The sequence below is a fragment of the Athene cunicularia genome, assembly GCF_003259725.1.
Source record: "Athene cunicularia isolate RWA chromosome 5 unlocalized genomic scaffold, athCun1 chr5_part1, whole genome shotgun sequence".
NCBI classification, from domain to species: Eukaryota; Metazoa; Chordata; class Aves; order Strigiformes; family Strigidae; genus Athene; species Athene cunicularia.
In genome coordinates this window covers 40,207,298-40,220,353 of record NW_020799101.1, presented here as the reverse complement: position 1 = coordinate 40,220,353, position 13,056 = coordinate 40,207,298, and the positions used below count along the sequence as shown (strand labels likewise).

Genomic DNA, 13,056 nt, shown 5'->3' with positions numbered 1-13,056 from the left:
ATGCAAAGGTTACTGCCAGCAATGGCATTGAAAATACAGACACATATAGAGTGATAGCCAAGTGCTACACTGTGTTACTGAATAAATACCTTGGTGTCTGCAAATACCACTATTTGGACTTGTACACTCCTCGTTATCATTCCAATCACCTGCAGTCTTAAAAGCAGAGTTTCCTTCCCTTTTTTTATCCCACCTTTGAAGTGGCAGTTTTTCTTTCAACCCTCCTCCAAGGTCATTAGCAAAGCTCTTGGATGCTTTTGTTCCCTCAATATTTGATTTCTCAGTATCAGAAGCAAGAAGCATTTCTTCCCAGATCAACTCACTAGCTGAGCTGAGTCCATAGAACTTAAAAAAAACCAACTTCAATGATTGCATCTTTAAGAGTCTTTAATGTGATTATGCATGGGTACTTAGTATTTGAAAGGTAGCTATTACACTGTATGTATATTGATATATATACAAGAGAAAATATGATCTAAGAATGACCAGTTAAATATATTTTCTTAAACATTTATCGCAAATGAATATGAAAAATCTCATGAACACTCCTCTGCCTGTGTTTTGGATAGCTGTGAGAATAAAACTGGAACAGCAACTATACACTGACCATCATAACACTGCAGAAGTCAGAGCTGGTTATCACAAATTTTGTCGCCATCACAAACACCTGTGAGCTCGCAACAGATTAATAAATGAAGACATGGTTATGGCCAAAGGCTAGGCTGTTAAAACTGTTTTTCCAAACACACTAAGTGTAGGATTTGAAAACTTAACTACTTCCCTCAGCTGCAAATTCTATTTGTTAGGCAATAGTTCAGAGAGTTCAGCAAAAATGGATGCAGTCAGATGATTTTTATCAGGCAGCTGGCAGAAAAATCAGGATGTTGTGTGTTGATCACTCTGGGGTAGTCCATCAAAAATACAGACTCAGTGCAATGACAGGCAAGCAAATTCACTGAAGGTCAGATTTCTGCCTAACAGATGGATACTAAGAAAACAGAAGACATCATGTGCAGTTTCATTCTTCAGTTATCAGTCTTCTTTCTCCTGGTGCAAACATTTTTGGTATATGGTTTACTCCGTGCAGTCACAAGCAGAGATCTGTGAACAAGGCAAGGCTTTTCTTGATCTTTGCTTTGATCCCTGGTTCAAAGACCACATACCACCAAGATTTGCATCCAAGTCTGGCACAGACTTTTGTGAGGTTGAAATCTCATTGTTATATGGCTGTATATCCAAATAGGACCCGATAGCTCGACAACTGCCTTTCCATTCCCTAAAATAGTGAAGAGAAATTTTTAAAGCAATCATAATTTTCCAATGACTTTAATGACAGAACCAGCACTAATCCTCACACACAGTATTGAATAAAACACATAATTTTGTTTTTTAACAAGCTAACTTGGATGTTCATTCTGTATGGATTCATGTTCCCTGAATATTTATTATTCCATTACCAAAACATTTGTATATCTCCTCCTGATGAGATTCATCAAACTTTAAGAGAGTTTAAGATGACTGAGGTGACGAACACTTTTTAAATTTCTTCTTGCGTTCCACTGCAGTTCGCAAAGCCTGAAGAATTAAATGTTTATTATTCAGGATGTTGTAGCTGCAGAGGTTCAGCAACTTGTTGAAATTCTCTTCAGTATATGTAAGTAGACCAGTGCCATAGGGAGCAATACAGTTAGACACATCTACTCTTCCCTGCTCCATCTCTGCAGGACTGCGCTCCACATCTGAAGTGAGAACATAGCAAAGTTCAATACATCACTGTTACTGAGATGGAAGACTCCTACCAGGCAAAGAAAAACATACAGTAACAACCCCAATAAACTCAGTTCTCTCAGGGAAACAGTTCAAAATTTAATTACTGTATAAATGCTACATCTGCTGCACTATTTCGCTCCTTGAGTACAGTCACAGCTGATCCAGAACTGACTGGAAGAACAACTTTTTCATGCAAAATGCTTTCTTCTCTAAATTAAAGTTTTCCATCAGAATATTTCACTTTTGTAGATTTGGAAATTTGTTATTTGAACTTTTCCATTGGGTACTGAGATGACAGCTCCTTATCGAGCAACTGGCAGAAAATGACACCAGGAAGCTCCTGGATTGGTAATCCTCCCTCTCAGGTGGCTGAGATTTTAAGCACCTGCAGCAGTACAAATATGATGATGAGCTACATGAAATCTTTTCCAGTAAATTAGTACATGGATTTTTGTTCTGTTTTTGAGGAAAGTGTCCTGGATCATGCTAAATTAGCAACAAGAAAATCGGGGTTGATGCACGTAAAAAGTATTTGTAAACTGAAACTGAATTTGCCAAGTAGTTTTTCTGATGAAACAAACAAATCAGTATTTATTCTATTGCTGAACTAGAGAAAATAATCTGGCAACTTTTCAAAAATGACAGATATGAAAGCAGCTTGTTACCTTGCTAAACCCTTTGCTTCATTGTATGTTTTCAACACTTTCTATTCTCAATTTCTTTTTTCATGTCAAAGTAATGAGAGGATTCTATCTTTATTAACAAAGAAAACACAGTATCTCATTACAAGACTGTTAAGTGACAGTGTTATCTACCAGTGGATATAACATAATAGCTGCCTCCTGTCCTTCATTATCAAAGCAACACAAACGGTCCCAGATGACAGATAAGGGGTTTTGTCTCATCAAGCTACAGCTATTCATGCTTTTAATTTTGAAACTCTTCAGTCCCTGATTAGTTGGCCAGCACTATATCAATCACAACAGGACTGGGAATATGATAATTTAGCCAAGTAAGAAGCTTGCCAGTCTCTTGTTTTAGAAGAGGAACAAATTCAGTGGGTAAACTGGATGTGACAACCTCAAAAAATGATTAATGCTGTTAACTTACTTGGTGCCTTATATTTTTGGAAAGTATCACACACCAGTGGGAAATAGGCCAAGATTGGTGCCTCTAAGCTGTCCTCAAACACATAGCATTCCTTCAGGTGTTCCCGGTCTTCCTGGCTCAGCTCCGTGCTGGGAAATGGGATCCCATGCTCCAAACAGTACTCTGAGAATAGGTCCAGCGGCTGGTTCAACAAAGAGAAGAGTTGCAACACAGAGGTTGAAATAAGGCTACCAAGGCATACTTACGTTTACAAATAAGGCTAACCATGCACTGAAACAAGCATACCCTCCTGGTTTTAACATATCTTAGGTAAACAGAAATTTGGTTGATTTGCTAACACTGTACATTAAGGCAAGATTACTGATTTCTGAAATTTATACAAAATTCAGATCATTTTTTTGTAATTTGGTGGGCACAATAGAGGATTTGGACCAGGAAATTTTGATTACACATGGTATCTCAGATCACAGGTTCTTGCATGTTTGCATTCAGTGCATCTAGCAATTAATGTCTTTGTGTCCTCCTACAAAGAGATCACATTAATTTCAATCATATACACCCCTCAATGTTTCTTCAAACATGGCAAAACAAAAACCTGACTGAAACTTATTCTAACACCGAGAGTCAAACAAAAGAAAAAGTCCAAATTTTCATTCAAAAATAGCAGAATTATGTATTAACTAATCACACTGTAAATGTTACTTAACTAACGACTGAGGAACTTGGTACCAGAATGACAAATCCACACAGATACACAGAATAGGTAATATTTTACGTGTCTGTGTCCAGGTGTGTGTCCCAGAAAGCAGCCAAAAATAGCCCCAATAAAGACAGGGACATTATGGCCATGGTGTTGAATAGTAACACTGATATGATCATTTAACTTAATAAAAACCAGACCATTTTCTGGAAAAAAAGAGAAATGTGGTAATTCAGCTGCTGGAGTCATACAGATAAAGAATCAGTATTTCAAAACCTCACCAGGGTCTGTGATCCCCCGCTGTAATTTAAATGCAAAATGACATCAACTTTCCTCTCTGGTCTCAGAACAGGTGGGCAGCTGGTGTTGATGAAGAAAGCTGTATCTACCAGCTTGAGGTAGTCACCCATTTCATTCAGCTGATTGGGAGAAGAATCCAGCACTGTGTCTGAAAGTCAAAAACTTACGTTATCAATTGATTACTTCAGGAACAAGTCCGTTTTTTTTCCAAATCAGCATAACAAGAAAGAAAAGACAGCCCAGATTTACATTAGTCTTTGACACAAAGCCCACAGTTAAATATTTGTCTTTGACACAATTTTAGCATCTACAGCTCAACTCTGAGATCATTAAGAAGGAGCAGTTCTGAGACTCAGATTCATTCGAAGTCAGGTATTAAGCTGCTTTTTCAACTCATGTAAATTTGTGGCTGTTTAACTTCAGTGGAAGCTCTAAGTCCTTCTTTTACGGCTTTTCCTAGGAAGAACAGAATTCAAGCAAGCCTGCTGTGGCTTCTCAAAACAAGACCAGCAGTAAATCATCTGGGGCTCAGCAAAACCAACTCCACAAACATATTAATCAAATACTACTAATCAAAATTTGCCTTTATGCTAAAGCTTAGCAAATTTTTGTACTCAGCAAGTATCAGCACTCAATTCACCTTCAAAGATGCATCCAAAATAACTTACTATTACCTTTCCACATGCAAAAGCTCTCATTCCCTAAATAATTCTTATGTAGCTGCAAGCCCTTGAGGAAATTATGGTAAGTTGAAACCACTGGGCGTCCGGTCATCATTTCTCGAAGAGTAGTGGAAAGGTAACCTTTAGGAATGGATAAGGAAGTTGTCTGTTCATGAGGCTTCCTGGGCAGAGCAGGGTGTTCCTCTGTAAGACGAATGAGAAGAGGGTATATTGTCTGCATTTGCTTAGAGTGTTTCTCTGATAGTAATAACACAGAAAAAGGGGCTGGGCAGTCAAGCCACCATGACCTCATCTGTGATGGAGAGCAGACACCAACATGCAGACTGTTCTGGGCAGAGCTGGGTTTCAGTGTCACAGCATCACCTTGTTGTTACCTGCCTGCCCTCTCCCTCCCCAAAGGACTCATGGTAACACTCTTGTGACTAACAAAACCCCCCAGGGATGATGGCACAGTGAGCAGCACCATGTTTTTTTCCTGTTTTCCAGCACAATTGTTTCTCTCCTGTTTTTCCTTCATTCCCAAAGCCTTGGTGTCCCCTGACCCAGAAATAGGATACAAAACCAAATTCTTTACCAAATGTTATGTTTCACATTTCAGAGAGGTATGAAGACAATGCAGATGCAAATGAAGAGTAAACCAAGTAACTAACCAATGTCATGCTCAGTGTCTCGGGTCCATCTGTGCCAGAAGCTGTCTGAATGACCCGACAGGTAGACAGCATCCATAAAATTCTGGGAAAATATATTACTCCATGTGCCTTGAGAGTTTAAATTAAAAAAAGAAAAAAAAAAAAAAGAAAACCATACTTAACACCGCTTAAAATTTTTAGAGCACAGCTATGGCAATCTACTTAGATTCAGTCCCTGTGGTTATTAAGTTTTAGTCAGCAAATATTGTTATTTTTAATATAAATATCAAAGGCCATGCCATTCCACGTAATATATGGATTATGACTAGGCCATTTTAGATACTCTGCTGTTTACAAAAGTCAGACTGTGTCTTTAAATATTTCAAAAATTAATTTCTAACGTGTGTGTTGTGTTTTGGTCTAACTTAAGAAGTTCAGCAAATTAATTGCATCTCAAGAATTTGCTTCCTCTTTTGTCCCTTTTGGCTGGTTCATTTGAGATTTAAATTGCATCAGATACTGGTACACTAGCAATGCTACTTGCAGTCCAGTAGTTATTAGGTGACAATTTTGCATAGCCAACTACGTGGTTATAAAAGTGATGTTTTTCTGGGATAGTAAATCACCTTCCAAGAAGCAGATGTGGGACTCTGGGATCTTCTTCATCAGGTGGCCCATGAAGAACTCGCTACCAAAATCCTCTGAACGAACAAAGGCCCCGTATTTCAAGAAACCCACCTCATAAGGTGTGAACTCCAACCACTCTGCAAATAAGGCATCAAGGACTTACTGCAGGCATCGGAACACATCTTAAAATAACAGCTTACAGAATCAAAAGCTGAAAGAATAAGGCCTGTAGCTTCAGCATGTAGGTGACAGACAGTTCAAACCACCATGTCTTGAAACAAACAGGTGCCCTTCAAGGTACTGCTTGTTAGATCGGTGAATGCAAAAGCTAAATTCACCTCCTCCACTAACACTGGGAGCGTCCATTCAACTGGGGGTTCAGGTCCATTTCTGTACCAGGAAGCAAAAACAAGGGCTGGAAAACCACCGATTGCACAAGATGTAGTGCTTTTAGTTCTTCTGAGTCAGCAGTGACACTAGCTACCAGTCATTCTTATACTCTAATAATCACTGCCTGGGGAATCTAAAATAACTGACCAAAACCCACCCAAATCTTGGCTGAACACAGTGGGACTGCAGATTGTGTCAAGAAGCAGACAGATGATTATGTTCAGCTGTAGAACCTCCTGCTTCATTTGGGCCAGAAAACACCGTGGAAATAGTAACCAGCGTCACTGATCAGGGCACAGAGTGCTGCCCCTCCTCAGACACCTCTCTGCTTGCTGGGAGCTGCCTCCTGCTCCCACCCCTCTCCACATCTCCACTTCTCCTGCCTTTCTTGCCCTCCTCCCCCAGCACTTCAGAGCTCTCCTGGACTACTGCTGCTTGGGCAGGAACCCCAGCAGCTGAAAGACGCTGGGAGGAATAGGTGGGGATGAGAGAGAGAATGAACAGCAGTGGTGGCTCTCAAGGCTGCCAGCAAAAGGCATCTCCACCCCTCACAGGGCAGTGTCTTTGCACAGGTATCTCCCTACCATAGCATTAGGATGCATGTTTTTCACCCAAGTCCAAACCCAAATGTGAAGACAGGGGAAAATAAATTATTTAAATGATTTTTTTATCTTGGACTTACAGTAAAAGCTTCTGGCATTCAGCCGGCATGAAAAGAAAAATCTTTACATTTATAAAAGTACGTATAATAATCATTACCTTTAAAATCCAAAGTGCTAAAGTCATCCTTGACATTGAGGGACAGGTATATGGGCAGTGGATTCTGCCCCTGATTTACTGCCAGTTGTTGATCAGAGAGTTTGTGAGTACTTCCCTGTTTATAAAGAGCAGAAGTCATTGTAAAACATGAAAATGATGCATAGCCTTAATATGGTATGTAAGTATGGACTATCAATGAAACATCTCCTAAACCTCAGCAGATTTTGTTCTGTGTACTTCAGGTGTTTGACCACTCAAATGTGTTCAAGTATTATCCAATAACAACCTTTGCCAAAGCATTATCACTGATGCTTCTGGGAATTTTGGAATGGGTGATGGAGCAAAAATGTGAGAAACTTGTCTGTGCAGTCACCAGGATAAAACTTGCTTTAAGGAAAGATAAAAATATTTAGCTACCTTGGAGGTACTGCAGATAAAAGTCTACCAGGGCCCATTCATTCAATAAAGCTTTGCTTGCTGGCATGGCAATATATTGCTATGCCTGAACTTAGCTCTGTCAGAGCCACCTCTCCTCTGTATGTTACTAAAATGCTCATTTGATCTAAAGTTAAAGATGGAAAAATCAGTTCCATTAAACCTTGACTTTTTACATGCTCAGACATTTCCCCTAGATGCTTACACTTCAGGCTTACTGTGGTATTTTCCTTCTAAAAAGCCAAGGAAAGACCCCTCAGAAGTTTTGAGAGCCTTTCCTATAACTGAATCCAGAACTTTAGACATGAAAAGTTAGAAATACTCTGGAATAAGTGATGAATATATAATACCTGATGATGTAACATACAATCAATGAAGAGTCCCCATAAATCTGTAAAGGACAGCTTATGCCCCTCTTGCTTTCTTTCACAGAGCTCCTTTTCATAGTATTTCATATGATCCAAGGAGAAACACTGCAGTTTGCTCTTGATCACATGTTTCCTGATATCACCAACTGGCTCCCTGAGATCCTTCTGTGACCAATTTGCATCTTCATATAACTTTGCCATGGTCCTGGTAAAATGAAACATACCGACATACCATGGTTCATCACTTGGTACATTACAATTCATGGGCTTATACCCCACATAAGTATTTTGTTTCAGGATACAAGAGTCTCTCACCCTTCAACTTTTACCTTGGAAGAGCAGTTCAAAGCTGAGGTAGAATTTAGACTATAAAGTGATATTTTTGCTGCAGGGACACATTCAAAATCATCCTATCTTGTTTGTTCTTAGAATCAGAAAAATAATAAATCAACACCCATAACTTAACACAGCTTTTACTAGAATTACCCTTCGATTGTCCAGGTTCAAGCCACAGCTTCTGTCTGAGGCCAGTTCCCTCAGCTGTGTGAAACATTAAGCAGGAGTTTAGCAGCAAACATTGTCCTGGACAAGTGCAAGAGCTCCTCACCTTGGGCACGCAGCCTCTTGGCACACACAGGGCAAGTCTGCTTGAGATTTCGGTTCCCAAAGTTCGAGCAGATTCCAGTCATCCCTTCACATCCCCACCCCACTTGTTCCAGTTCTGTCTCGTGTATCTTTTTAGAGCAGCCCTCCAGAGCCAAAACATTTGAAAGCCCGAGACCCCTGCTAGTCATGCAGGGCAGTCAACATTGTGTGGATGACACTCTTTCTCAAGGCTTTTCTTTTAAATTCTCCTGTCCAGAGCTGCATAAGAGTTGAGCCAAATATTACAAGAGAATTTCTGAAGTGTTACATGGAAGATAACCCACGAGACTTACAAGGGAGGGGAAAAGAGTATTTCCCTACTTTCATTTCCTCATTGCTCTCAAGCACACTTGGGGATCAGGTCTGCATCTTTTTCAGAGATTCTAGTCCCCAGGAATCCAGCTGCATTTCTTCTCTTGCACATCTGCAGCATCTTCTCTGACTTGTGATTAATATCTCACTCGCCTGCACTGGCAATCAAAAGGTTTACTTCTTCCCCAGGAAGCAATCCTCATTTCTTACATTCCTAAGGAAATGCTAGCTTTTTGGCCTAGCGGACCCTATTCAGTCCCTTGCAGATAGCCATAAATAACCACTTTTCATTCCAAGTGAAACACCAAGACACCTCTACTCCCCATCTTAACATAGAAATCTTTTCTGCCAGGTAACTGGGAAATGAGAAATGAAACCAAGTCATACAGAATTTTCACCAAAAAATAAATACATTTCCCACCCATTCTGTGTGCCAGATGCTGAGTTTATGACAAAAACAAGTCCAGCCCCCAGGAGAACCCATAATGCATGGCATGGCAGAAAGGCACATATTTGAACCACAGAACAGCTGTGGGTGGGTTTGTCACCTACACCGAACTGCGGGGAGATACAGGTAAACCATCCTGGCTTGTGCTCTTTTCTTTTAGTTTCTGTAAACACTTCCGTGCAATTATAGAAATACAATAGTTCTCACTCAATTATTTTCTTGTAGCTAGAAGAAATAAGGGCTACAGCACTAGGTGGTGCCATGAAATGGATGAGCACCAAGAGAAAGCCAGGTCCCAGCATCACGCTGAATAAAATTCGTCTGCAAGACAATATGCTTCACCAGGTTATCACTCTGCTAACACAAACAGCAAGCACAAGCTCAACCCTTCTTACCATGTTGTGGCAGATAAACCACTGATGTATGAAACACAGTCCAAAACACCTAATTCCTGGAGAGCCAGAAGGCTGCCAAACATAGCTGTCATGGACCGCACTCCCCCTGCGGTGGTCACGACTGCCACCACCGGCACCTGCGCAACACAAAGGCACAGAGTCATTCATCACCAGACAAAACAGAGAAGTGATGGGTGTGCAGGTAAAGTAACAACAACACCCTGATTCGAGTAGGTTTGGATTCAATTCACCCTCTTCATGGCAGTGTGTTTGAGTTGTGTATGCTTTGGTGGGACTTGGTGTGTGCTGAAAAGTATCTTCCTGATCAGTGATGCTCTGGTAAATCAGAAGCTGTAAGTACAGCTCTTCTAAGCATAATCTATTTTCAGATTTGTAAAGAGTCTTTTCTAGATGTTTTCCAGTTTTCTTCACGTCTTTCCCTCAAAACACATCCCTTGAAAATCCTCAGTATAACAGAGGTCAGAGAAGTAAAGCATCATTCTTGTTTCCTCTAAGTTTATATACAACATTTACTATTCTCCAAGCAGATGGTGCCAAACTTACAGATTTATTTTAACATCCTCTTCATTACCCAGTTTACCTTCCCCTTCCCTGACACTAATGCTATAAGTAATTTGGTTTTACTTTCCTGAGGCATGCAGCAGTTCTGTTAGCCATCCTTCTATTGCCCCATAGGTAGCACTTAAAAACTGAGACAACATATTTATTCAGTTTTAGGAACATATCTTGCCATTACCATTAATCCTGTCTTCATTGTATTTTACCATCTACTTCGGCGGGTTGTTCTTTGTTTTTTAATTAATATGACTCAATAACCCTTTATTCTCATTTAACACTAACAAGTCCTATTCTACTTGTTATTTAAGTTCATGAGCACTTTGACTTGGCTGACAAGTGCTGTCCTGCACACAGCATCAAGGGATGGGTGTGCTGGGAGCCAAACAGAGCAGTGGAGGAAATCCCACACAGGCACATTCTTCCAGTTGCAGAAGAATGTGTCTCCCTGACTCTTGCTGCAAGCATCACAGACCCATAACAGGCCCATTACTGTCCTCCAGTAACAGAGCAGCTACCTCTGATCCAGGGATCCCCAGGAGAGGAGAAAGCAAGAGGTAACACACCAAAAACCACACAAGATGGATGTTGATGTACCTGCATGCTGAGAGTCACAGCCTTCCTCTCTGGGCCTTGTGTAGCAGCAGAGAAGGGGAGAGGTGCCAAACTGAGGAGAAAGGGTCTCAGTCCAAGCAACCAAATTACACCAAGCTTGTCTATACATACATTCATCTCAACAAATTTGTTCTTTGAGTGTCTCTGAGTGAGGATGGAGGCTGGCAGAGAACAAAGGAGTTATGTGACATCCTGTCAGTTCCTCTTGGATTGGATCCTCTGTGCCAAAAATTCCTGGATATGGTCTTAGGTGCAAGTGACAATCTGGCCTATACATTTTATTCTAGAAGATATGGAAGAGCTATATGGGTAGTCATGCAAGTACCTCACATCCACTTCATTGAAAGTGGGAGGGACAGAATACTTTAAGTTCCCAAGATGCTGTCCCACATACCTCATCCTCCTGCAGGTCTTCATCTAGATGAAGAACATTTTTCAGGGCAGCAGCAACCACCTTCTTCCTTTTACAAATGAAATCCTGCTCCTCTGTACACAGATCAAACCCCAAACGCAAATCTAAATTCTTGCAACTAGAGCATAAGAACAGAACAAGACACATTAACTATAAAGCCATTTCTAGAGCCACTGCTTGAACTATCAAGCACAATCATCAACAAAAAACAGTTTAAAGAAAGGCTACTTCCATGCACATGAATATTGCTCCATGCAAATTAAAGCAGGTATATAGATATCACAGGTCCTGTATTTCTGTCTTCCTGTGGAGATTTTAGACCAGAACCATGTCCTGAACTATTTTAAGCAATCATGAGGAAGTTAAAGGAATCAAATTCTCTGCTGATGAAAAACAAGGAACTTGAACGAATTCAAGCTGTTTCATTTTGAGCTCTGAAATTTGGACACCTCATCATGTTGTCTCGCTATGTATGTCTTTCCTGAAGAGCAGAGGGGGCCCAAGCAGTCACTTAACACACTTTAGGTAAAATGTCCCTAATATCGTGTTAGGCTTATCTCTAGTAAGAATGTGTGCTGTAAATACTTGAGTCAGAAGATGTCTCTTCAGTGTATCCCTTACATGATTACAAACATCATGCGCACCGTTCATTCTATAACTTCTATTTTCACAGGGCTACTGTTTCAGGGGGTTTTCAGCCAAAAGGTTATTTTGTCCCTTCTGTGACCCATAATTAATATTCAGTAAAAACCTCTAATTTATCATGTCTGCAGTTAGTGCTTGCAATGTATCTAACTAATCAGTAGGGGGTAATGTTGCCCTTCGGAAAGTCACTGCAAGCCAGTCAAGAAATTACTGTCCACGTGTTTCATTGAAAAACGACCTGCAGAGGACTGGTAAATGCATAACACATGTTAGAAAGGTGTTACACAGAAACCTCTATGTATTATAATATATATATATTATAATATATATTATAAATAGATAGATATTCTGTTACACAGAAACCTGTATGTATTATAGATAGAAGATTATGAGACAGATAAATTCTTAAGCATCAAAATTAGGAAGAGTCAACATTAGGAATAACATTATGGCTGGTTATAACCCATGACTACCTACCACCTATTGCATGATGAACTCTTACCGACAATTTAAAAACATGTATAACTTTAAGGAAGACTAAAATATGTTACAATCTTTTTTCCTGCTTTTGAAATGACCTAGTTTAAGCTGTAGTTGGCTTTCCTCTAAAGATGATACTATGAAAGGACAGGAGAGAGCCAAAAGAAATCAAAGATTTACCTGTCTTTTTCCTTCACAGACACCTCATAAGATTCACCCTGAGAATCAAGAATGAAAACATCATAAATTTTAATTAGAATTGAAAGTTTGCAAAAGCAAGTTTTACAGTATTAGAAATTATTCAGATATATAGTCTAATGATAAATCTTTGGTCTCTTCTCAGGCCTTCTGCACACAATCATCACTAGGATCCTGCTTTTAAAATACTTTTAAAGCAATCAGAAATTCTGAATAAGCTAATTTTTCCCCTGAATAATAGTTATATTTCTGAGTGTATGCAGATCTGAGCATACATATAACTCAGCTAGTACTTTTTTAATAACAAAATTAATAATGAACTGGGTATTACATAGATATAGTTTACCTCGTTGAAATAATTCCAAATGCTCTCAAAGGTTACTCACTCTCATCACAGTTACTTCCTTTCCCAAATCCAGAGAATGGAGAGGCACAGCCAGGGGACTACTTACATCCACTTCTCTCCTAGCTGAGCCATGCTGAAGTAAAATGGGAAAAAATATATAACGTTATATATATATATATATATATATATATATATATATATATATATATATAT

General features: G+C 39.6%; 1 protein-coding gene across 4 annotated transcripts in view; it reads right to left on the bottom strand.

The window, feature by feature from the left end:
- Positions 1-386: 386 nt before the first annotated feature.
- LOC113480580 (cytosolic phospholipase A2 epsilon-like) overlaps positions 387-13,056 on the bottom strand; it is a 23,571-nt gene continuing 10,901 nt past the window's right edge. For 2 of the 4 annotated variants that reach the window (XM_026849455.1, XM_026849457.1), the window contains 12 exons: positions 12,884-12,976; positions 12,480-12,517; positions 11,157-11,292; positions 9,572-9,708; positions 7,754-7,976; positions 6,969-7,083; positions 5,819-5,956; positions 5,214-5,321; positions 4,549-4,746; positions 3,862-4,028; positions 2,881-3,061; positions 387-1,739 (listed from right to left, as the gene is read on the bottom strand). In XM_026849455.1, the coding sequence (XP_026705256.1) occupies positions 1,510-1,739; positions 2,881-3,061; positions 3,862-4,028; positions 4,549-4,746; positions 5,214-5,321; positions 5,819-5,956; positions 6,969-7,083; positions 7,754-7,976; positions 9,572-9,708; positions 11,157-11,292; positions 12,480-12,517; positions 12,884-12,976 (1,764 nt within the window). In that variant the 3' untranslated portion in view covers positions 387-1,509. The remainder of the gene's footprint in view (positions 1,740-2,880; positions 3,062-3,861; positions 4,029-4,548; positions 4,747-5,213; positions 5,322-5,818; positions 5,957-6,968; positions 7,084-7,753; positions 7,977-9,571; positions 9,709-11,156; positions 11,293-12,479; positions 12,518-12,883; positions 12,977-13,056) is intronic. The other 2 variants (XM_026849456.1, XM_026849458.1) reach the window with 2 other exon arrangements.